The sequence below is a fragment of the Eurosta solidaginis genome, chromosome 4, assembly GCF_040869045.1.
Source record: "Eurosta solidaginis isolate ZX-2024a chromosome 4, ASM4086904v1, whole genome shotgun sequence".
Classification (NCBI taxonomy): Eukaryota; Metazoa; Arthropoda; class Insecta; order Diptera; family Tephritidae; genus Eurosta; species Eurosta solidaginis.
This window is the reverse complement of record NC_090322.1, coordinates 239,220,154-239,244,971: the sequence shown is the minus strand read 5'-3', so window position 1 is coordinate 239,244,971 and position 24,818 is coordinate 239,220,154. Positions and strand designations below refer to the sequence as shown.

Sequence of the window (24,818 nt, the reverse complement as noted above, 5' to 3'; positions counted from 1 at the left end):
CATATTTTATTAGAAAAAAGCGATTTGTATAATTTTACATACATTTTTTCCTCTGAATAAAAGAGGAGTTTTGTAAAGCGACCACATTCTTATTTCTAAGGGCGTTAAAGATGGCTGCGTTAGAGCGAGAAACTGTTACATCCGCACCTTCTGTAATCCCATCATGGTTAGTGTGTAGAGGTTTCGATATATTTGCATAATTTTTGATAGGTTTTTGGATTTTGTTGTTTGATACACGGAGAATACATATACAAGAGGCAAAAAGAGTAGAGACATATACGAGAATGTTTCTATTCTCGATTCAAGGTTCGATTTGAGCTCAAGGCCAAAACAATAATTTTTTCTAATGATAATTATTGTCATTTTTTAATTTTTCTAAATTTGAAAAATTGTATTTTGTTTTGGGAATAGTAAGTAGAAAATTGTTTCAGACAACCTGCCATAGCTGCGCAGATAGATCCATTTCGAAGGGTGCTAAGCCTTCGTCATCAGTACGCTTTAGGCAAAAACAATTGTTTCTATTCTCTTTAAGAAAAATTATATCCGTGCAAAAATCGTTGGATCATGTGGTCCACTGGAGTACTTACCATTATACTCCACTGTAATGCAGCAATGGGTCAAATCATGTTTCTACACGAACTATGTAAGCCGATCATTGCGCGTTTTTAACGATTGTAATCACTACACAATATTTATTTAACTGTGGGTACTCCATGGATTACTCTGATGTAATGCGGAGCTGGAGAATATGGTCCAGTCCTAGGACATCGCAATGTTAATTCGGTTGGTCCATAGCGAGTACTCCATACATGCAGGCATGGAGTACTCGCGATTTTTGCAAGGATAACGTTTGAAATGACGTTAATTCGGTAAGTCTTCCGATTCGCATGCAGCCATAATTTAGTCATAAAGTAACATGGCAACACTTTCATTGTTCCATCAACAAATGGCCACACGGATTTTGACGTTAGTCACCGCAGATAAAAAAAAAAACAAGTAAAAAATTCCAATTGTCCACGATCTGTGGCAAAAAATATTAAATTTATATCATTTTATAAACTGCAGTGAAGTTTAAAGTGAAAAAATTGTTGCCAAAAAAATAAATACCGTAGCGGTGTAGTCTGCAAGCGAAGGAATTGAAAGCAGAGATCATCGCTAGCTGAATCGAATAAAACCAACAGGGGCAATGGATAGCAAGGGACGCAATGTTATCGTGTGCGATAATGGAACCGGTGTATGTATTAAATTTAGCCTGACCACACCTAAATAGGATTTTGTTTTATGAAGGAAAGAAAGATATTTGAAAGGGCGAAATCACAACTGAACAGTGTTGAATACATTTTTATGTCCAGTCTTGTGAGTTTAGTATGAGTCATACCAATGGGGATTCACGAAACAACTTCACACAAATAGTATTTCCATTATCTTCGTTTTCTTTATCTACACTTGTGCTTTAACTTAAATAGGCACTACAATTTAACCCTGCTCCGCTGACACGTTCACAAATTTTAGAGGGGATATTGTTGTGCTGGGATGAATTGCCTAATAAATACAAATACAAATATGATCTTTGATAAGGGTTGATCCCAAGGGAGGTTGAGACGAGTTTGTAGTGTATAGCCTGGATAACGAAGAGGTTTATCTATTAATCGGTTACATGGAGGCATTTCGAGAGAAGCACCCAGGATAGTTAGAAATCTGCATTAGGGATGCAACATAACGATGAACAGCTTTGTCTTAAAATTTTATAGATCTGGCGTAGAATCTCTGAAGGTTTTGGTCGATGGTCCTTTGCCGGATATATATCCGGACGTTCCCGTAACAAGCACCATTGAGGTACTAGCCCGACCATCTCGATTAATATGACCACATTAAACCTTCTGGGCCATCTCGCCGTGAACTCTTTTATTTACTGGCTTCATTTGAACGTCCACGGGGTTTGCTTGAGTGCTCTTTGACGTTCAGGAAATTTAGTACTCTGGTAGCCTGACTGTGCACTACCCTTTATGGCACCGTAAGCTCTTGTTGTTTTGTAGCGCTAAGGACACTCCACGAAGGCCTTGGGGAATGTTATCGAGTTGATGGTCCTTTGCCGGATGTAGATCCGGTACGTTCCGGTACCAAGTTCGACCATTTCGGGAATGATTTGTTATGACCATATGCGACCTTCTAGGCCATACCGCCATCCCACCCCCTAGATCCATCAGGAGTTCGGGGTCGCCAGAGCCTCAGCTGTTAATGATTCGCTTAGCAGTATTGCTTATAACAAGGACACCGATGACTGCACAATAATGGCTACAGGCCCAGGCCCAAAGATCGATGAGCTTTGCAACAGAATAAACGGCTACCTCCCTGATCTCTCCAGTATTTTCGCCTCGCGAAACCTGGCATTATCACCGACTAAATCCTCCGCGACCTTTTTTACAACATGGACGTCCCATTTTGAACATCCACGTCGATGGCACTACGCTACCGACTGTCCTACCCCCCAAAATCTTGGGTGTGACGTTTGATCAGGATCTACATTTTGGTGAGCCCGCAGCCGCAATTGTACCGAAAATCCAGAGCCGTAAAAAATCCTCAAATCCCTTGCTGACAGTACTTGGGGAAAAGACAAAGAAACGCTCATTACCACATACAAAGGAATTGGCCAGCTGATTGCATGCTACGCGTCCCCTATATTGTCGCCAAGCCTACAAACTATCCCACTGGAATAAGCTACAGGCCTGCCAAAATACTGCTCTCAGAACCGCCACGGGCTGTCTTCTTATGTCCCCAGAACACCATCTACATAATGAGGCGAGAATACTCCCCATCAGGGAGAGAAATGAGATGCTAACCAAACAGTTCCTGTTGAATACCCAGAAGGAGTCATCTCCGTAAGCATTTTGAGGTAATACAGCACCTGAGAACTCAGCCGTATGAAGCAAAAAAACTCCACAAACAGGCGTCGGACCTTTATGCCAGGAATTGCCCGGTGAATCCAGTACTCAAAGAACAGTACCCAAAACTTGCGGAAGAGGAATGCATACTCCCCAGGGAAACGCGAGTCACTCTGGATCAACTTCGTTCTGGATATTGTAACAGGTTAAACTCTTACATATCCAGAAGCAACCCCGACATACAAAATGTATTCCCCGCTAGGAATCTGTCCCCACATGCCACCAACCATCTCTTTAATTGTAATGTGGAACCAACGCCTCTAACACCCCTTTCATTATGGTCCACCCCTGTTGAAACGGCAAGTTTCCTTGGACTACCGTTAGAGGATATTGATGACAATTTGTGATCGGTCGCAGCTATTTGGTGGGGCGAAGCATTGCTACAACAACAACAAGGACACCTTCCAACCATCCTCAACTTTCATTTTATAAGTCTTTTTCAAGGAAGCAAGATCTCGTCAAATTTGTAATAACTGTTGTACGATTATAAGACGGAAAGATAGTTGATCCGATCGAAGTGCAATCTTCGATAGACATGGGCTGCTCGCCCCTGAGAACAGTTATATTTTAACGTTCTTTTCTGCTAGTGCAATGGGATTTAGAACTGAATAACTAGTTTTTTTGGTTTATGTTCATCCCTTTTTAGTTATATGCAATATTAAATGAGCTTAAAAATTGATGACTTTCTCACATCAATTCTTTACAGTTCGTTAAATGTGGCTATGCTGGCAGCAATTTTCCCGCGCATATATTCCCGTCAATGGTTGGTCGACCAATTATTCGTGCAGTTAATAAAATTGGTGACATAGAAGTTAAGGTATGTTTGAAATTATTTACTTATATTTTTATGTAATAGCTAAAGCCTACGTAAACCATAGATTCAAAATTTTTATCAACAGTTCATTTGCATTTTTATCATTAACACAGAAAAGTAAATTTGATCATGCTGTTGATGATAAAGCTAGAAGCCAATTGAATTATATATTTGTTTAGTTAAGAGTGCTAGTATTATTTCAAAATACTTCAATTAAAATCTTGTTTCTTCATACATACATTAAGAGTTAAAAAAAACTATTAAATTATTATTATTAAAAACTTATTCTTATGTATTTTTTTCTGTTTCTTTCCTTACCTTTTTTATAAATATTTTTACAGGATTTACATGTCGATGTAAGTCACTAGTTTTACACACCATTATTAATTCTTTTAAATGCTATGAAACTAGAATGTTTGAAATTTTTATTTAGAAATACCTATAGAAAATGTTATTCCAGAATGCCTTAAAATTATTACTAAAACAAATAACATGCAGTATACTTGCCTACGCAAAAAAGTCCATGAAAAAGTATGTATACGATTTCTTAAATTACTACAACTCGATTGTTAAGTGGTGTATCACCTAATCCGCTGCCGCCATCAGCAACGTTTGAAAACCCGCACCCCTAAATTTTCTCAGAATGTTATTAAATAACGACAAATATCAAAATTCGGTTGAAGAACATAATATATGTTTCAAAAACCTCCCTATCACAGAAATATATTTTGAGCTGAGATAAGACGAATATGAAATTTTCTAACAAATTCTGCATTAGGATGCCTTCAATATGAAATATGGGGTTTTATAGAGTCTATAAATAGATAATTGTTGCGGATTGCACTGTTGTTGTTGTTGTTGTAGCGATAAGGTTTCTCCCCGAAAGGCTTTGGGGAGTGTTATCGATGTGATGGTCCTTTGCCGGATACAGATCCGGTACGCTCCGTTAACACAGCACCATTCAGGTGCTAGCCCGACCATCTCGGGAACGATTGATATGGCCACATTAAACCTTCAGGCCATCCCTCTCTCCCCTCGCGAAGGCCTCGTCTGTTAGTGAAACAGGATTCGCCACGGATAGGTGAGGTTGACAATTGGGTTTGGAGAAGCTATATATTGCGCTGGCAACCTGAAAGGGTTGCGCTACACAGCCCCTTGAATCTGGTATTTTAGTCGCCTCTTACGACAGGCGACCTAGCGCGGGTATATTCTGACCCCTAACCCGCTGGGGTGTGAGGATGCACTGCTACCTGTGGTCTTTTGGGCCCTCATCTCCAGCACAGCACCTCGTTTAAGCCGAATTCTTGGATGAAGCCTAGTAGTTTAGGGTTTGATTGTGGAAATGCTCTGGCCATGGCGATCCCAAAGACTTAGCCCTACGTCTTTAGATTATGTCGCACTCTAAAAGGATATGTTCCGCCGTCTTCGCTGAGCGATCACAGAATCGGCAGGTGTCATTCGATTTTATGCCGAATTTCTGCTTGTGGCTGTTTGAGAGTGCAATGTCCAATACGAATACGCTTCCCAAGGCAGTCGGTTCTATGCACCGGAGCGACTCGGGATTTTTCCCGACCAAGGACTGTCATTTCAGTATAACCCCATTTAATTTGTTGCGTCCCTCCCACAAATTGTCATCCTCCAAGCAGCTCCTTGCAGCGGGACTGCTCCATATTCTCTTGCTTCGGGAAGGTATCGAACCCAATCCGGGTCCGTCTCCTGACCCCGGTCCTGAGAAATGGTTTTGCTGCATCTGCCGGAAAAGAATATTTTTAGGACGGTCATACTCTTGTCAGTGTGTCTCGTTTAAGGGATGGTTGCATCGGACAGGTTGTTCTGGGCTAGATCCCAAAACCAGACGTCCACGTAACCCCCCCACTACCTTCCAGCAGCCTCGCTGCTCAGCTGCCACAACAAGCACCCGCTGCTACTCGCGCCCCAAGGCGCCACCAACTCATACGGCATACAAATGTATGCCCCGCTTGCAATGTGTCCCCACATGACACCAACCATCTCTTTAATTGTAATGTGGAACCAACGCCTCTAACACCCCTTTCATTATGGTCCACCCCTGTTGAAACAGCAATTTCCTTGGACACCCGTTAGAGGATATTGATGACAATTTGTGATCGGTCGCAACTATTAGGTGGGCGAAGCACTGCTACAACAACAACAACAATAACTGATAGAATTCTTAGGTTATTTTTCGAAAGGCCTACGATTGCCCTATCGATTTGTACTATAACCTCCCAACAGTAACTTAGATTGTCTTAAACCTGGCGCATTGCGGCAGTGCTCTTCACTCTCGACTAGCAATAAATATTAAATAATTTCCTGTGAGCCAACTGGCAGAAGCGGGTCAGGACCAATGGGTCCGCAGTCGCTGCCTCTCGCGTCAGGGTGTTAGTCTGCTCATTGGGTCAGCTTTTCCACGCACTCCAAGACTAGTGCTGACTTTATTTCGAACGCGGAGATTGCCTTGAGTGTGGTTTTACTGTCGCTGAGTGTGGCGATGGCTTCGTGGGAGTATTGGCGTTGAAGGTTCAGCTCAGCACACTGGCTTATGGAATATGCTTCACTTGAAATATGCTCGGATTTTTCGAAAGGCCTACGATTGCCCTATCGATTTGTACTATAACCTCCCAACAGTAACTTAGATTGTCTTAAACCTGGCGCATTGCGGCAGTGCTCTTTTCACTCTCGTCTAGCAATAAATATTAAATAATTTCCTGTGAGCCAACTGGCAGAAGCGGGTCAGGACCAATGGGTCCGCAGTCGCTGCCTCTCGCGTCAGGGTGTTAGTCTGCTCATTGGGTCAGCTTTTCCACGCACTCCAAGACTAGTGCTGACTTTATTTCGAACGCGGAGATTGCCTTGAGTGTGGTTTTACTGTCGTTGAGTGTGGCGATGGCTTCGTGGGAGTATTGGCGTTGAAGGTTCAGCTCAGCACACTGGCTTATGGAATATGCTTCACTTGAAATATGCTCGGGTGTGCTCCCAGAGGCGTGGTATTTTGCTCTGAGTCCAAAGGCTCCAGTTCCAATCCTCTTTGGTTTTTTTTCGAGCCATTTGTGTACCATGCGATCTTTTTTAAGCGATGTATGCTGTTGTTGTTGTTGTTGTAGCAATGCTCGCCCCACCTAATAGCCGCGACCGATCACAAATTGTCATCAATATCCTCTAACGGGAGTCCAAGGAAACTTGCCGTTTCAACAGGGGTGGACCATAAGGAAAGGGGTGTTAGAGGCGTTGGTTCCACATTACAATTAAAGAGATGGTTGGTGTCATGTGGGGACACATTGCAAGCAGGGCATACATTTTGTATGTCGGGGTTGATTCTTGATAGGTAAGAGTTTAACCTGTTACAGTATCCAGAACGAAGTTGAGCAAGAGTGACACGCGTTTCCCTGGGGAGTATGCGTTCCTCTTCTGCGAGTTCTGGATATTTTTCTTCAAGTACTGGATTCACCGGGCAATTCCCGACATAAAGGTCCGACGCCTGTCTATGGAGTTCACCAAGGACCTGCTTGTGTTTTTCCGCTTCATACGGCTGGGTTCTCAGGTGCCGTATTTCCTCAAAATGCTTACGGAGATGACTCCTTAGGCCCCTAGGCGGTGCTGGTTCGTCAATCAGATGTCTGTTGGGATGCCCAGGTTTCTGGGTATTCAACAGAAACTGTTTGGTCAGCATCTCATTTCTCTCCCTGATGGGGAGTATTCTCGCCTCATTATGCAGATGGTGTTCTGGGGACATAAGAAGACAGCCCGTGGCGATTCTGAGAGCAGTATTTTGGCAGGCCTGTAGTTTCTTCCAGTGGGTGGTTTTTAGGCTTGGCGACCATATGGGTGACGCGTAGCATGTAATCGGCTGGCTAATTGCTTTGTATGTGGTCAAGAGCGTTTCTTTATCTTTTCCCCAGGTACTGCCAGCAAGGGATTTGAGGATTTTATTACGGCTCTGAATTCTTGGAACAATTGCGGTTGCGTGCGCACCAAAATGTAGATCCTGATCAAACGTCACACCCAAGATTTTGGGGTGTAGGACAGTCGGTAGCGTAGTGCCATCGACGTGGATGTTCAATATGGTCGACATTTGGGGCGTCCATGTTGTAAACAAGGTCGCGGAAGATTTAGTCGGTGACAATGCCAGGTTTCGCGATGCGAAAAAACTGGAGAGATCAGGGAGATAGCCGTTTATTTTATTGCATAGCTCATCGATCTTTGGGCCTGGGCCTGTGGCCATTATTGTGCAGTCATCGGCGTAGGAAACGATTGTGACTCCTTCCGGTGGTGAAGGTAGCTTAGATATGTAGAAATTAAACAAAAGCGGGGATAGGACACCACCCTGTGGCACCCCTTGTTTAATTCTCCTTTGTTTTGATGTTTCGTTTCTGAATTGCACCGATGCCTGCCGACCACCCAGATAATTTGCGGTCCACCTTTTAAGACATGGGGGAAGGGTGGACCCTTCCAGGTCTTGCAGTAACGAGCCATGGTTGACCGTATCAAAAGCTTTTGATAGGTCTAACGCTACGAGTACTGTTCTATGGTGGGGATATTGATTCAAACCGCAATTTATCTGGGTGCTAATGACATTTAGCGCGGAGGTAGTGCTATGGAGTTTTCTGAAGCCATGCTGATGAGGGGCTAGCTGCAAATGTGCTTGGAAATAAGGGAGCAAAATGGCTTCAAGCGTCTTTGCCACTGGCGATAGGAGAGATATCGGACGATATGACACACCTACGTTAGCTGGTTTCCCAGGCTTTAGTAGCGGGACCACCTTGGCCATTTTCCATTTCTCGGGTATGACAAAGGTGGAAAGAGACAGGTTGAAGACATGCGCTAAATATTTGAAACCCTCTTTCCCTAGGTTTTTAAGCATCGGCATGGCTATGCCGTCTGGGCCCACTGCTTTGGATGGTTTAGCGCGACCAATGGCGTCCTCAACCTCTCTAGCGGTGATGGTAATTGGTGACGCGCTGAGTTTGTGTTTATGTGCGTGTCTATTGGCTCTCCGTCTATCTTTGTCGACCGTAGGATGCATTATATATTGTCGGCAGAAAGCGCTCGCGCATTTTTTCGCATCCGACAGCACCTTATCGCCAAAGGCGATGGAAACTTTGTCTTTGTGCTTAGTCGGATTCGATAGGGACTTTACGGTGGACCAAAGTTTACCTACACCGGTAGAGAGGTTACAACCTCTTAGGTGCTCTTCCCATTTCGCCCGCTTGTGTTCGTCCACAAGCAATCTGATGCGTTGGTTTATATCCCTTATTTGGGGGTCGCCTGGATCAAGCTGTCTTATAAGGTCGCGTTCCCTCGCTAAGCTCGCGGCCTCCGCCGGGAAGTGGGGCCGGATTTCGGGAATTCTCCCGGCGGGAATGAAATGTGCCGAGGCGGATTCAATGACCTTACGGAAGGCACGCTCCCCTTGGCGGGCATCAGTCGGGATAGGGAGGGCAGCAAAGCTGCTGTCTGTTGCAGATTTATATTCTTCCCACTTTCCTTTTTTGAAGTTTATGAAAGTGCGTTTTTCGGTGACGATGAAGTCGGCGGTACGCTCAAACGAAATATGTATGGGCAGGTGGTCGGATGCCAATGTTACCATCGGCTGCCAGTTGACGCAGTTTACGAGTTCTGCGCTTACGATTGAGATATCTGGCGAGCTATGACAGCTTCCCACCATACGTGTGGGGGCGTCTCCGTTTATTGTGCAGAACGTCGTTTCGTCTATTTGATCCGCCAACATCTCACCCCTACTGTCCGCCCGCAAGTTTGAATGCCATAGGTCGTGATGGGCATTGAAATCGCCTAAGATAATGCGATTGTTGCCAGTGAGTAAGGCCTCGATATTAGGGCGGTATCCACTGGGGCAACAGGTGACAGGAGGGATGTAGATGTTGATGATTTCTAGATTTGCATCGCCTGACCGGACAGATAGGCCTTGACGTTCTAAGACATTGTCACTGCGGTCGATGCCAGGATCAAATATATGATATTGCACAGAGTGGTGTATGATAAACGCGAGGCCGCCTCCATTTCCGCTCTCGCGGTCTTTCCTGTGGACATTATAACCAGAGCAGGTCTGCAATGCAGATCTTGCTGTGAGTTTAGTCTCTTGAATCGCAGCAATGCGGATGTTGTGCCGCTTCATGAAATCGACTATCTCCGTAATCTTCCTAGTTAGTCCATTACAGTTGAACTGCAGAATTCTGAAGTGCATGAGGGGTGACGCCGCCACTCTAGGGGTAAGTGAGGGGTGACTACGCCTAGGTTGTGGAAGGCCAGGACGCAATTGCTGTTGTGGCCTTGGGACTGGCCGCCCTTGGGCAAGCATTGGGGTACCCGGATGATTTGGGTTTGCGACCTGGCTACATGGCGCGATGAAACCCGTCGAGGGGTTGCCGTCGCGGAGACCAGAACATCTAGGAAAGTGGCACCACCCAAGGCAGGAGCTGCATTGAGCGGATGTCGCAAACCTATATATTCTGTGCTGGCAGACGGTGCAAACGGAGGCAGGGACTAAGAGTCTGTTTCCCTGACCTGCACGATTGCTGCCAGAAAAGAGGGGGGGAGAAGAAGACGGAGGCAGGGGCTGATGCTCAGCATTGCTACCAGCTCTACTACGAAGGTAGTAGTTATGAGTGGTATCAGCTGTTTGGGTTGTTGGCGCCGTGGGGCGCGAGCAGCAGCGGGTACTTGTTGTGGCTTGCTGAGCAGCGAAGCTGCTGGAAGGTAGTGGGGATACGCTTAGGCGTAGACTACGGGACGCCCTTGGGCGTGAGCAGCAAGGAGCCACAAAAGATTTATAAAAGTTACGTGGACGTCGGGTTTTGGGATCAAGCCCAGAACAACCTGTCCGATGCAACCATCCCTTGCACGAGACACACTGAACAGAGTATGACCGTCCTAAGAAGATTCTTTTCTGGTAGATGCAGCAAAACCATTTCTCATGACCGGGGTCAGGAGACGGACCCGGATTGGGTTCGATACCTTCCCGGAGTAAGAGAATATGTAGCAGTCCTGCTGCAAGGAGCTGCTGGGAGGATGACAATTTGTGGGAGGGACGAAACAAATTAAATGGGGTCACACTGAAATGACAGTCCTTGGTCGGGAAAAATCCCGAGTCGCTCCGGTACATAGAACCGACTGCCTTGGGAAGCGATGTATGCTCTAGTCTGGCTGCATTTCATTTAATCTTGTCTCAAAATTCCACTTTATATCTTTTCTGAAACTCTACGTGCTTGAGGATATCATCTCTCAGGAGTAGAGAGATTGGAATCTTCTCTCTTAGTTCCTCCAGGTTTAGAGATAAATGACCTATATTTGCCCGAGCCCTTCTTTGCAATGTTCAGTAGGGTTCGTTTGACTGACTGCTTTGTCGCCATGTGTAGCGGAGTTAGATTGAGAATAGCCTCTAATGCTGTTAAAGGGGCATGTATACATCACGGGGCTATCCATATATATGCCAGTCTTTGGAGCTTTGTCAGCGCTTGCCTCGTTGTCAATCGAGTTGTTCTCGTTGCCCAGGCTATCCAGCCATATGTTATCATGGGTTTTGCTATCATGGTATACATCATCTCAGCCTTATGATTTGCCTTCTAGACGTTTGCGTACCATAATAGACTTCGTGGCCCTAGTAGTCATATAGTCGAAATGTTGCTTCCATAGAAGCTTGGTGTTAAAGGGGACCCTCAAGTATTTACTTCTATTCCATATTCCAGTGCTGCGCCATTCGTCATTGTTATTATTCTTAGGGCTGGTTGTTGTTGTTGTTGTATTGACAGTGCTTCGCCCCATTCAATGGGCACGACCACTGACAAATTGTCATCGGAATCCTCCTACGGGAGTCCAAGGAAACTGGCTGTTTCAACAGAGGCAGACCAGGGAGATGGGTGTTAGAGGTGTAGGTTCCAAATTACAGTTGAAAAGATGGTTGGTGTCATGTACACATCACAAGCAGGACATACATTACGTATGTCGGGGTTGATTCTGGACAAGTAAGAGTTTAACCTGTTACAGTATCCAGAACGAAGTTGGGTAAGGGTGACTCGTGTTTCTTCTGCAAGGTTAGGATATTGCATATTAATAACGGGGTTCACCGGGCGCTTCCTGGCAAAGGCGTTTACCGATTCTGTGTGGATATGGCTGGTAGGTCCCTTCTGGTGAAAGGGATGATGGCCGCCTTTGATGGGTTGATGTTAAGCCCTTCACTGGCGCAAAATTTCTCTGTTATGTTTAATGCTCGCTGTATTATATCACAAAGCGTGCTCTCGCGTTTACCCCATACAATGATAACCATATCAGGTGTATTGGAGTTTCTTCAAACAAATTCTGAAATACGTTTTCGAACTGGCAGCGACTGTATATATTTCAGTCAGTAGCCGAGTTTCAAAATATGAATTTATTTGATAAATTATTTCACGCGCGTGGTAACATAATACCGATATAGTATGTTCATACATGTGATGTTCTGTTCTTTCCGTTATATCCTGAAGTTTCAGTTCTCATACCAAATTGTATAATAGCACATTTCACACCTGTCCAGCTAATTCGTTAGTGCGTTTGCGGGAGTTTTTTTTACGATCATCTCGTTTTTATAAAGTCATTATCGAACTCTTTCCTTCATTAATTGGGGTCTAACGGCTTAGGCAGTCACGCCGGCCTTGTTTAGCGATAACTAACGCCAATTGGGTTCACCAAGAAGTTCAGATCTTCCTTCGCCTATCTCTTCCCATTCAGTAGAGGTCTGTAAGACTTATACAGCCAAACATTAAACCTTCGACATACACGGAAAGTGGCAAGATTGTTAAGTGTCTGAAGGTTGATAAGCGGACAGGTGATTACACCAAATGTCAATACGTAGCTTGGTTTTCTAAACTGATATGGAGCATTTTTACGGAAAGCTTTTAAAAAAATCCAAAACTGTTCAACCGTGGATTCAAAAAAAACGCACATTTTTTCTGCTACAAAGCTAAGTGTTTATGTAAAGAAGTTTTCTAGTATTTGATAAAGCTAACGATTTCTTCTCGAACACAAGCGAGATTTTTGAGACCCGAGAAATCGAGAAATCGACTTCTCGCGAGATTCTCGTGCCTCGAAGTACTCGTAAATCTCGCGAGCTTCTCGACATTCTTACTTAATCGCTGTATGGACAGTATTTATACACTTGATTTTTTTACTTGTGACTTTTTTGTTGATTATATTGCTTCAATGACATTTAACTCAAAACATACTTATTATACATATAATTTTGTTGACAATATTTTATTTTTCAACGAGACATCAAGAACACGGCTTCTCGCGGGATTGCCGAATCTCGAATTACTCGTAAGGTTCGCGATCTTCTCGACTTTCAATTCAGTCGCTGCATTGGCAATATTCTGTACATTTCGGGGTTTTTTACTTTTGGTTTCGCGGGCATTTTGGCTTGTGCTCCAGAAGAAATCGAAAGCTCTATATAAAATAGCCAATGAATCGATTAAGTTGAATGTCGAGAATCTCGCGAGAAGGCGAGAAATCTCTTCTCGAACATGTTCAAGAAATCTTAAGCTCTAGTATTTGATGGTGTCAAAGGACGTTTCGAGCTTTATACTAACAAAATTTGTTTGCTGTGACATACTAACAACTTTTGCGCATGCTAATATTAAGTTTAAATTTTCGTATGTTTAAATATAAAAATATATGTATCTGGACACCAGTTCGACACCTGCTGAAGCTTTTTTGCATAGCCAGCGTGAACGAATCGAGATATTTATAAGCTTAAAATGAAGCAGTTATAAGAGGGTATTTGCACTAGTAAATGCCATGAAATTAAACAACTTTTTTCGAAGGCATTAAGCTTCTAATACCTAGTCAGCCGCAACTTAACGTCAAAAATATCGAAATACCAACTTAAATTGCGCTTTACTGGCTTAGCGTATCTTATAAATACATATGTTCATGAATTGCACAGTGTTTTTTTAGTATTTCCTTGATAAATTTGTAATTTGTTCTACACATTTTTTTTAATTGTATATTTGTATATGGCATGCTTCGTTTTTACTAAATGCTTCCTATTATTCTATTATCGGTGTTGCACACAACAAAACATTTTACAGGATCTCATGGTCGGTGATGAAGCTTCACAGCTACGTTCACTCTTAGAGGTTTCATATCCAATGGAGAATGGTGTGGTGCGTAATTGGGAAGATATGTGCCATGTATGGGATTATACGTTTGGTCCGAAAAAAATGAACATTGATCCAATGAATACTAAAATTTTACTTACGGAGCCGCCTATGAATCCATTAAAGAATAGAGAAAAAATGATTGAGGTAATTTAATCAAATTTTAGGATTTGCAGTTTAAACTTGTTTCGTTCTATGTATGTATATACAAATGCTGTAATTTTATATTTTTATCTTGTAGGTAATGTTCGAAAAGTATGGTTTTGATTCGGCGTATATTGCAATACAAGCTGTACTTACGCTATACGCTCAAGGTCTTATATCCGGAGTTGTTATTGATTCGGGCGATGGTGTTACGCACATTTGTCCGGTTTACGAGGAATTCGCTCTACCGCATTTAACAAGACGATTGGATATTGCGGGTCGTGATATCACACGATATTTGATTAAGGTAAGTGTTTCTTAATAAATATTGTTGTTGTTGTTGTAGCAGGTGCGTCTATTGAGAGGGATAACGTGATATTAACAGGTTTCCCTAACATTTCAGAACCTTTTGTGCAGAAACTTCTTGAACAAAATTCAATAAAGTTTGGCTTCCCGCTTAATTTAGCATACAAATAATAAAAAAAAAATAACCTCTCCCAACAAACATCCCATATATGTATCTAATATGAAAAAATGCATAGACTTGTACAAAAACTTTTGCAAATTCAAAAAATGCCCATTAAGTGCTTACAATTATATGTTTTAATTAGCATGGAAATACATATTTTTATCAAAGAGATTTATCAATTTATTTTTGTTGTTGTTGTAAGAGTGCTTCGCCCCATCCAATAGGTGCGACCGATCACAAATTGTCATCAATATCTTCTAACGGGAGCACAAGTAAACTTGCTGTTTCAACAGGGGTGGACTATAATGAGAGGGTTGTTAGAGGCGTTGGTTCCACATTACAATTAAAGAGATGGTTGGTGTCATGTGGGGATACATTGCAAGCGGGGCATACATTTTGTATGTCGGGGCTGATTCTCGATAAGTAAGAGTTTAGCCTGTTACAGTATCCAGAACGAAGTTAAGCTAGAGTGACTCGCGTTTCCCTTGGGAATATGCGTTCCTCTTCTGCAAGTTTTGGGTACTGTTCTTTGATTACTGGATTCACCGGGCAATTCCTGGCATAAAGGTCCGACGCCTGTTTGTGGAGTTCACCAAGGACCTGCTTGCGTTTTTTTGTTTCATACGGCTGAGTTCTCAGTGCCGTATTTCCTCATAATGCTTACTGAGATTACTCTTTAAGCCCCTGGGTGGTGTTGGCTCATCAATCAGATGTCTGTTGGGATGCCCAGGTTTCTGGGTATTTCTCTCTCTGATGGGGAGTATTCTCGCCTTATTATGTAGATGATGTTCCGGGGACATAAGAAGACAGTCCGTGGCGGTTCTGAGAGCAGTATTTTCGCAGGCCTGTAGCTTCTTCCAGTGTGTAGTTTTTAGGCTTGGCGACCATATAGGTGACGCGTAGCATGCAATCGGCTGGCCAATTGCTTTGTAAGTGGTAATGGGCGTTCCTTGTATTTTCCCAAAGTACTGCCAGCAAGAGATTTAAGGATTTTATTACGGCTCTGGATTTTCGGTACAATTGCGGCTGCATGCTCACCAAAATGTAGATCCTGATCAAACGTCACACCCAAGATTTTGGGATGTAGGACAGTCGGTAGCGTAGTGCCATCGACGTGGATGTTCAAAATAGTCGACATTTGGGACGTCCATGTTGTAAATAAAGTTGCGGATGACTTAGTCGATGATAATGCCTGGTTTCGCGAGGCGAAAAAACTGGAGAGATCAACCCCATTTAATTTATCAATTTATTCGTTGCTGTCCGTATGAACAAACTTTCCTGGAGAGACCCGCTATAAAGTTTGGTACAACGATTTTATCCATTTTTAGCGACACTGTTCACCACATGTTGTTCTTACTGTAATGGTTTCCATATTTTCAAAAGTTTTTCTGTCATCATATCCCAATATAGATCAATTGGCTGCAACCCAGGCACTTTGGGTGGATTCAAGTTTTTGCTAACATAATATACATTGTTATCTTCGAACCACCGTGACACGAGCATAATGTGTTGGAGCCAAGTTCAGCCAAAATATAGGTGGACCATTATAAAGACATAGGAAAATCAGAATACGTTCTCTCGAGTATTCCCAGAGTCGCCTCATCTGATGCTCTCATGCTCCAAACTTTTTTTTTTATTTTGGCTGCAAACGTTTACTTGAGCCAATTTTAATTCTTCATAACAATTTGAGATTTTTTTGATTCACCAAATACCGATTTGGTATTTGAAAAAAAAAAAAACTATGTTTATTGAAAACTTTTAACTGAAAGTTAGCAATAAAATAATTAAAAAAAATGTTTTTTAAGTTAAACGATTTTATTGAAAACAATCCTTACATGAAGTAATAATAATACTAAAAGCAAGAAACTAATTAGGTAGGTCCTAGGTACTAGTCATCACACTCCTCATCAATCTAGGGCGTTGATCAGACAATTAAATAAAAGCGTTGAGTGCGTGAAATTTCTAAAAATGTGAGGCGTAGCATAACCTGATTAAGGTTCAGTTGATCTTTCTTATGACTATCAATAGAAACTTAGTTAGATTTAGTTCATTTAGTGACTCATTATTACAAGGACTCTTTTCTGACAATTTGCTACAATCTACATAATCCTTCCAAAGACTTTACTCAACTCTGCGCCATGTATGCTTGTCCCTCCTCGAACTCCAAAATATTTTAATGTCACTTCTACCGGACTGTATGTAATATTTGTTCCAAATACGAGCCAAATCGGACATCATAGGTCGCTTTCTATTCATGTATGTATTATGTGTTCCAAATATGAGCCAAATCGGACCACAAATACATTTTTTTTTAATATATCGATCACTGCGCCACCTAGCGGCGATTTTTTTCATAGGTCGCTTTATTCTTGTACGTATTATGTGTTCCAAATATGAACCAAATCAGACCACAAATACATTTTTTTTTAATATATCGATCCCTGCGCCACCTAGCGGCGATTTTTTTCATAGGTCGCTTTATTCTTGTACGTATTATGTGTTCCAAATATGAGCCAAATCGGACCACAAATACAATTATTTTGAATATCTCTATCCTTACGCCACCTAGCGGCGATTTTTTTCATAGGTCGCTTTATTCTTGTACGTATTATGTGTCCCAAATATGAACCAAATCAGACCACAAATACGATTTTTTGAAATATTTCGATCCATGCGCCAGCTTATCGGGAAATTACTTAAATTTCAATTACAAAATTCGTGCCGGCCGGCCGTCCGCCCTGTAAAGTCAAGCTAAATAAAACCGTTTAAAAATCACACAAATTGCTAGAAGTATCATAAGCGTATGCTTTAAAGTCTACGGCGATTGTAAGATTGTGTAAAAATATTTTCCTTTCTCGCTCAATAAACAGTTATTGCTTTTACGTGGCTACGCTTTTAATCATTCCGCTGACTTTGAAACCGTACGCATGATGAAGGAAAAACTTTGCTACATTGGATATGATATTGAAATGGAACAACGTTTGGCATTAGAAACTACTGTATTAGTTGAATCATATACGGTAAATACTAAATATAATATTAATATATTAATAAAAAAACCGCACTAATATACTTATTCCCGTTTGCAGTTACCTGATGGTCGCGTGATAAAAGTAGGTGGTGAGCGTTTTGAAGCGCCAGAGGCGTTATTTCAACCACATTTAATAAATGTTGAAGGTCAAGGTATAGCTGAATTAGTTTTTAATACAATACAAGCGGCCGATATCGATATGCGACCCGAACTGTATAAACATATCGTTTTATCTGGCGGTTCAACTATGTATCCAGGTCTTCCTAGCCGTTTGGAACGCGAAATTAAACAATTATATTTGGAACGTGTGCTCAAGAATGATATTGATAAATTAGCGGTACGGAACAAATTTCAAAAAATTTAACCAACATTCAGACCCAGAAACGAGACTATATATTTCCGAAGGTTTATGATGCGCTGAATCCAAATCTGGCATCAGAATTGCTCTATCAGCCCTGGTTTTCGAGATATCCTAACCTAAAACTGCAAAAAACACAGTTTTTGCCCATATTTGAGGTTATGTAGCCTTGCAGATGTTCACCGAAATTAAAGGATGGAATCTTTAAATACAAGTCTTCTTCTTTCAAATGGCGTTGAGTTTGCTCAAATATAATTTTTTTTTCGCTGAGATATCGCATTTTGAAATTAAAATTTTTCAAAATTTTCCTACACCTGAAAATCGGTTGAGATAACATAGACACGATATAGTCGATTACTAATTTTCTTGAATTGAGTCTTATTTTTCTTAAAATTTTGTCTCACACCATAACTGTGCGAACCCACCACACCCCCACACCCACAGCCCTAATCCCTAGATACCACCCCTAACCCCTAGAAACCACCCCTACCACACCACAAGCAGGCAAACCCACCTAATCTTGGGATATCTCAGCGAAAAAAATGATATTTGATCAACGCCATTTAAAATAAGAAGAAGACGACTTAAAGATGCCAGCCTATTATTTTAGTGAAAGAAAACATCTGCAAGACTACATAACCTCAAATATGGGCAAAAACGGTGTTTTTTACACTTTTAGGTTAGGATATCTCAAAAACCAGAGCTTATAGAGCAATTTTGAGGAGATTTCGATTTATTGCATCAGAATCCTTCGAAAATATATAGTCCGGTTTCTGGGTCTGACTCTGTACTTGAATGAAAAACTACTTTTTTTTATAAATCTTGCAGAAATTCAAAATACGTATTGAAGATCCACCGCGACGAAAAGATATGGTATTCATTGGTGGTGCTGTTTTAGCAGAAGTCACAAAAGATCGTGATGGTTTTTGGATGTCAAAGCAAGAATATCAAGAGCAGGGACTTAAAGTATTACAAAAACTTACAAAGAGTACGCAATAGTGGTATAGAGGAGAAAGGAAAGCCCAAAAAAACACTGTTATCATTCGAGTTATGTATGTATGTCTAAAACTGCGTTTTGTATTGTATTCATTTTTTTTTATAAATAACTGGCAATAGAGTAGTCATAAATGTTTATGTATATTTAAGTTGAAAAATGACAAGATAGTACTGTTATATAGATATATATCTTTATACTTATTTAGCTTCTAATTAATTGAAAACCAATAAGCGCTTATTATTAAACTCATCACTAAACTTTTTTCGCGACTAAGTTTAGTATTTCTAATAATCTTCTTATGTGCGTAGATACATTTTTTCGATGCTTAAAGAATGCTTAAAAAAATTTTACACGTTAACTTTTCAAGTGCATACATCTTGCTGTAAGATACTTGTTTTATGTTGAAAAATTGCATTTACTTTTTTGAGTGCATAAGCTATAGAAAAATTATAAATTTTAATGTATTCATCTTTTAACGCTTATTACTACTATTCATACGGTACTCAATGCCAACGCTAATATAATTCTATACTGTTGTTATAATTTAGGAATACTGAAGATAAATGAAACATATTTTATTAATCAACTTTTTATGTTTTAACACTATGGGACAAAATTTATTTTATCAAACCGAGAATTAATTTCTCCGTTTTTCGAAGTAAGCCTTAAAAAAGTAATAGTGTTGTCTTTCGAAGTTCGAAATTTTGAACCCTTCCAAAATGCTTATATATGTATATTGTTAGTAACTGGGCGGTCGAGCTTTGCTCGGAAATATTCGAGTATACCGCATAACATACTTTGTTCTACATGTCATCATTAATCAAACTCTACTTTTTTTTTTTTATATGTACATATGTACATATATTATATATTTTTACTTACCAATATTTGATTTCCTTAAAATTAGATTTCAAAAACATATCAAACACTAACCGCAAAAAGAACTGGAGTGAAAAATTTTAAAGGGGTAGTCCAGCCAATAGTATAAGGGATTGTTACGACAATTAGTCAAATCGAGGACTAAGTAATTTAGGTTGAGTATCTTCATGCGCCGAATTATTAATTTCAAACATGTTTTTAGTTATATACTATGAAAGTCTCACAATTTTATTACATTCCACAAACTTGTAAATTTCACGAATGACAACTATCAGTTAGTTTAATTAAATGTCAACTTACTTCTCTAAGCATTACATTCCAAAAACTTGTAAATTTCACGAATGACAACTATCAGTTAGTTTAATTAAATGTCACCTTACTTCCCTAGGCGCCATTTGTTGGTAAGTAGTTAATTGGTTAGATGTCGTCAAATTGAACATATGCCTCTAGTGTTCAATGGTAGCAAATTACCATGGGGAGGTATCTTTTTGCTGTGGTAAGAAATATTTCTATTAGTAATCTGTGAGGAATTGCAATTATTCATTTCATATTTGCCAAAAATATGCATTTAAACATATTTTGCTAGCATTTTCCACGGTGCCTTGATATTGCATTTAAATTTTATTAGCGTGTGTGAAATTAAGAAAATTAAGTCGAATCATGTGTAAGATTTTTTTATGACGATTTTTAACTTTAATGTTATCCTTTAAAGCTTTAATAGAATATGAGTGGGTAGAGTACTATTTCGTCTAACTAACCCAACCCTTAATGGCAACCCTACTCAAAAATGTCCCTATTGTAATGCGGAGTGAAATACCTTTCGTTTCATACCCATATCGGCATATCTCATGCAATTTTTTTTAATTTCGAATAGGTGGCAACCCTAAAAGGCAACCCTACTCAAAAATGTCCCTATTGTAATGCGGAGTGAAATACCTTTCGTTTTATACCCATATCGGCATACGTATCTCATGCAATTTTTATTTAATTTCGAATAGGTGGCAACCCTAAACGGCAACCCTACTCAAAAATGTCCCTATTGTAATGCGGAGTGAAATACCTTTCCTTTGATACCCATATCGGCATATCATGCAATTTTTTTTTAATTTCGAATAGGTGGCAACCCTAAAAGGCAACCCTACTCAAAAATGTCCCTGTTGTAATGCGGAGTGAAATACCTTTCCTTTGATACCCATATCGGCATATCTCATGCGATTTTTTTTGTTTCGAATAGGTGGAAACCCTAAATGGCAACCCTACTCAAAAATGTTCCTATTGTAATGCGGAGTGAAATACCTTTCGCTTGATACCCATATCGGCATATCTCATGGAATTTTTTTTAATTTGGAATAGGTGGCAACTCTAAATGGCAACTCTACTCAAAAATTTTCCTATTGTAATGCGGAGTGAAATACCTTTCGTTTGATACCCATATCGGCATATCTCATGCATTTTTTTTTTAAATTTCGAATAGGTGGCAACCTTAAATGGCAATCCTACTCAAAAATGGCCCTATTGTAATGCGGAGTGAAATACCTTTCGTCTGATACCACTATCGGCATATCTCATGCAATTTTTTTTAATTTCTAATGGGTGGCAACCCTAAATCGCAACCCTACTCAAAAATGTCCCTATTGTAATGCGGAGTGAAATACCTTTCGTTTGATACCCATATCGGCGTATCTCATGCAATTTTTTTAAATTTCGAATAGGTGGCAACCCTAAATGGCAACCCTTTTAAAAACGGTCCCTGTTGTAATGTGGAGTAAAATACCTTTCGTTTGATACTCATATCGGCATATCTCATGCAATTTTTTTTTCGCTCTCTCATTTTATTTCGCCCTACTCAAAAATGTCCCTATTGTAATGCGGAGTGAAATACCTTTCGTTTCATACCCATATCGGCATATCTCATGCAATTTTTTTTTTCATTTCGAAAAGGTGGCAACCTTAAATGGCAACCCTACTCAAAAATGTCCCTATTGTAATGCGGAGTGAAATACCTTTCGTTTTATACCCATATCGGCATACATATCTCATGCAATTTTTATTTAATTTCGAATAGATGGCAACCCTAAATGGCAACCCTACTCAAAAATGTCCCTATTGTAATGCGGAGTGAAATACCTTTCATTTGATACCCATATCGGCATATCTCATGCAATTTTTTTTTAATTTGGAATAGGTGGTAACCCTAAATGGCAACTCTACTCAAAAATGTACCTATTGTAATGCGGAGTCAAATACCTTTCGTTTGATACCCATATCGGCATATCTCATGCAATTTTTTTTTAATTTGGAATAGGTGGCAACCCTAAATGGTAACCTTAAATGGAAACCCTACTAAAAAATGTCCCTATTGTAATGCGGAGTGAGGTACCTTTCGTTTCATACCCATATCGCCATATCTCATGCAATTTTTTTTTCATTTCGAAAAGGAGGCAACCTTAAATGGCAACCCTACTCAAAAATGTCCCTATTGTAATGCGGAGTGAAATACCTTTCGTTTTATACCCATATCGGCATTCATATCTCATGCAATTTTTATTTAATTTCGAATAGGTGGCAACCCTAATGGCAACCCTACTCAAAAATGTCCCTATTGTAATGCGGAGTGAAATACCTTTCATTTGATACCCATATCGGCATATCTCATGCAATTTTTTTTAAATTTGAAATAGGTGGCAACCCTAAATGGCAACTCTACTCAAAAATGTTCCTATTGTAATGCGGAGTCAAATACCTTTCGTTTGATTCCCCTATCGGCATATCTTATGCAATTTTTTTTTTACTTTGGAATAGGTGGCAACCCTAAATGGCAACTCTACTCAAAAATGGCCCTATTGTAATGCGGAGTGAAATACCTTTCATTTGATACCCATATCGGCATATCTCATGCAATTTTTTTTTAATTTGGAATAGGTGGCAACCCTAAATGGCAACTCTACTTAAAAATGTTCCTATTGTAATGCGGAGTCAAATACCTTTCGTTTCATACCCATATCGGCATATCTCATGCAATTTTTTTTCATTTCGAAAAGGTGGCAACCTTAAATGGCAACCCTACTCAAAAATGTCCCTATTGTAATGCGGAGTGAAATACCTTTCGTTTTATACCCATATCGGCATACATATCATGCAATTTTTATTTAATTTCGAATAGGTGGCAACCCTAAATGGCAACCCTACTCAAAAATGTCCCTATTGTAATGCGGAGTAAAATACCTTTCATTTGATACCCATATCGGCATATCATGCAATTTTTTTTTTAATTTGGAATAGGTGGCAACCCTAAATGGCAACTCTACTCAAAAATGTTACTATTGTAATGCGGAGTCAAATACCTTTCGTTTGATTCCCCTATCGGCATATCTTATGCAATTTTTTTTTTACTTTGGAATAGGTGGCAACCCTAAATGGCAACTCTACTCAAAAATGGCCCTATTGTAATGCGGAGTGAAATACCTTTCATTTGATACCCATATCGGCATATCTCATGCAATTTTTTTTTAATTTGGAATAGGTGGCAACCCTAAATGGCAACTCTACTTAAAAATGTTCCTATTGTAATGCGGAGTCAAATACCTTTCGTTTCATACCCATATCGGCATATCTCATGCAATTTTTTTTCATTTCGAAAAGGTGGCAACCTTAAATGGCAACCCTACTCAAAAATGTCCCTATTGTAATGCGGAGTGAAATACCTTTCGTTTTATACCCATATCGGCATACATATCATGCAATTTTTATTTAATTTCGAATAGGTGGCAACCCTAAATGGCAACCCTACTCAAAAATGTCCCTATTGTAATGCGGAGTAAAATACCTTTCATTTGATACCCATATCGGCATATCATGCAATTTTTTTTTTAATTTGGAATAGGTGGCAACCCTAAATGGCAACTCTACTCAAAAATGTTACTATTGTAATGCGGAGTCAAATAACTTTCGTCTGATACCCATATAGGCATATCTCATGCAATTTTTTTTTAAATTTGGAATAGATGGCAACCCTAAATGGCAACTCTACTCAAAAATGGCCCTATTGTAATGCGGAGTGAAATACCTTTCGTCTGATACCCATATCGGCATATCTCATGCAATTTTTTTTTAATTTCTAATAGGTGGCAACCCTAAATGGCAACTCTACTCAAAAATGTTCCTATTGTAATGCGGAGTGAAATGCCTTTCGCTTGATACCCATATCGGCATATCTCATGAAATTTTTTTTTAATTTGGAATAGGTGGCAACCCTAAATGGAACCTCAACTCAAAAATGTTCCTATTGTAATGCGGAGTAAAGTACCTTTCGTTTGATACCCATATCGGCATATCTAATGCAATTTTTTTTTAATTTCTAATAGGTGGCAACCCTAAATGGCAACTCTACTCAAAAATGTTCCTATTGTAATGCGGAGTGAAATACCTTTCGCTTGATACCCATATCGGCATATCTCATGCAATTTTTTTTAATTTGGAATAGGTGGCAACCCTAAATGGAACCTCAACTCAAAAATGTTCCTATTGTAATGCGGAGTGAAATACCTTTCGTTTGATACCCATATCGGCATATCTCATGCAATTTTTTTTTAATTTCGAATAGGTGGCAAGCTTAAATGGCAACCCTACTCAAAAATGTTCCTATTGTAATGCGGAGTGAAATACCTTTCGTTTCATACCCATATTGGCATATCTCATGCAATTTTTTTTTATTTCGAATAGGTGGCAACCTTAAATGGCAACCCTACTAAAAAATGTGCCTATTGTAATGCGGAGTGAAATACCTTTCGTTTGATACCCATATCGGCATATCTCATGCAATTTTTTTTTTAATTTCGAATAGGTGGCAACCTTAAATGGCAACCCTACTCAAAAATGTCCCTATTGTAATGCGGAGTGAAATACCTTTCGTTTTATACCCATATCGGCATACATATCTCATGCAATTTTTATTTAATTTCGAAAAGGTGGCAACCCCAAATGGCAACCCTACTCAAAAATGTCCCTATTATAATGCG

General features: G+C 40.1%; 1 protein-coding gene across 2 annotated transcripts; it reads left to right on the top strand.

Annotated features, from left to right (window-relative positions):
- Positions 1–944: 944 nt before the first annotated feature.
- Arp2 (Actin-related protein 2) lies at positions 945–19,503 on the top strand. Of its 2 annotated transcripts, XM_067785208.1 has the most exons (8): positions 945–1,234; positions 3,649–3,759; positions 4,098–4,112; positions 13,854–14,069; positions 14,164–14,373; positions 17,406–17,555; positions 17,625–17,903; positions 18,753–19,503. In XM_067785208.1, the coding sequence occupies exons 1-8, from the start codon at positions 1,187–1,189 to the stop codon at positions 18,921–18,923; spliced, it is 1,200 nt and encodes a 399-aa protein (XP_067641309.1). In that variant the 5' UTR covers positions 945–1,186; the 3' UTR covers positions 18,924–19,503. The 2 variants fall into 2 exon arrangements, with proteins under 2 accessions (XP_067641309.1, XP_067641310.1); XM_067785209.1 differs by lacking the exon at positions 4,098–4,112 and having other exon boundaries at positions 947–1,234.
- The last annotated feature ends 5,315 nt before the right edge of the window (positions 19,504–24,818 follow it).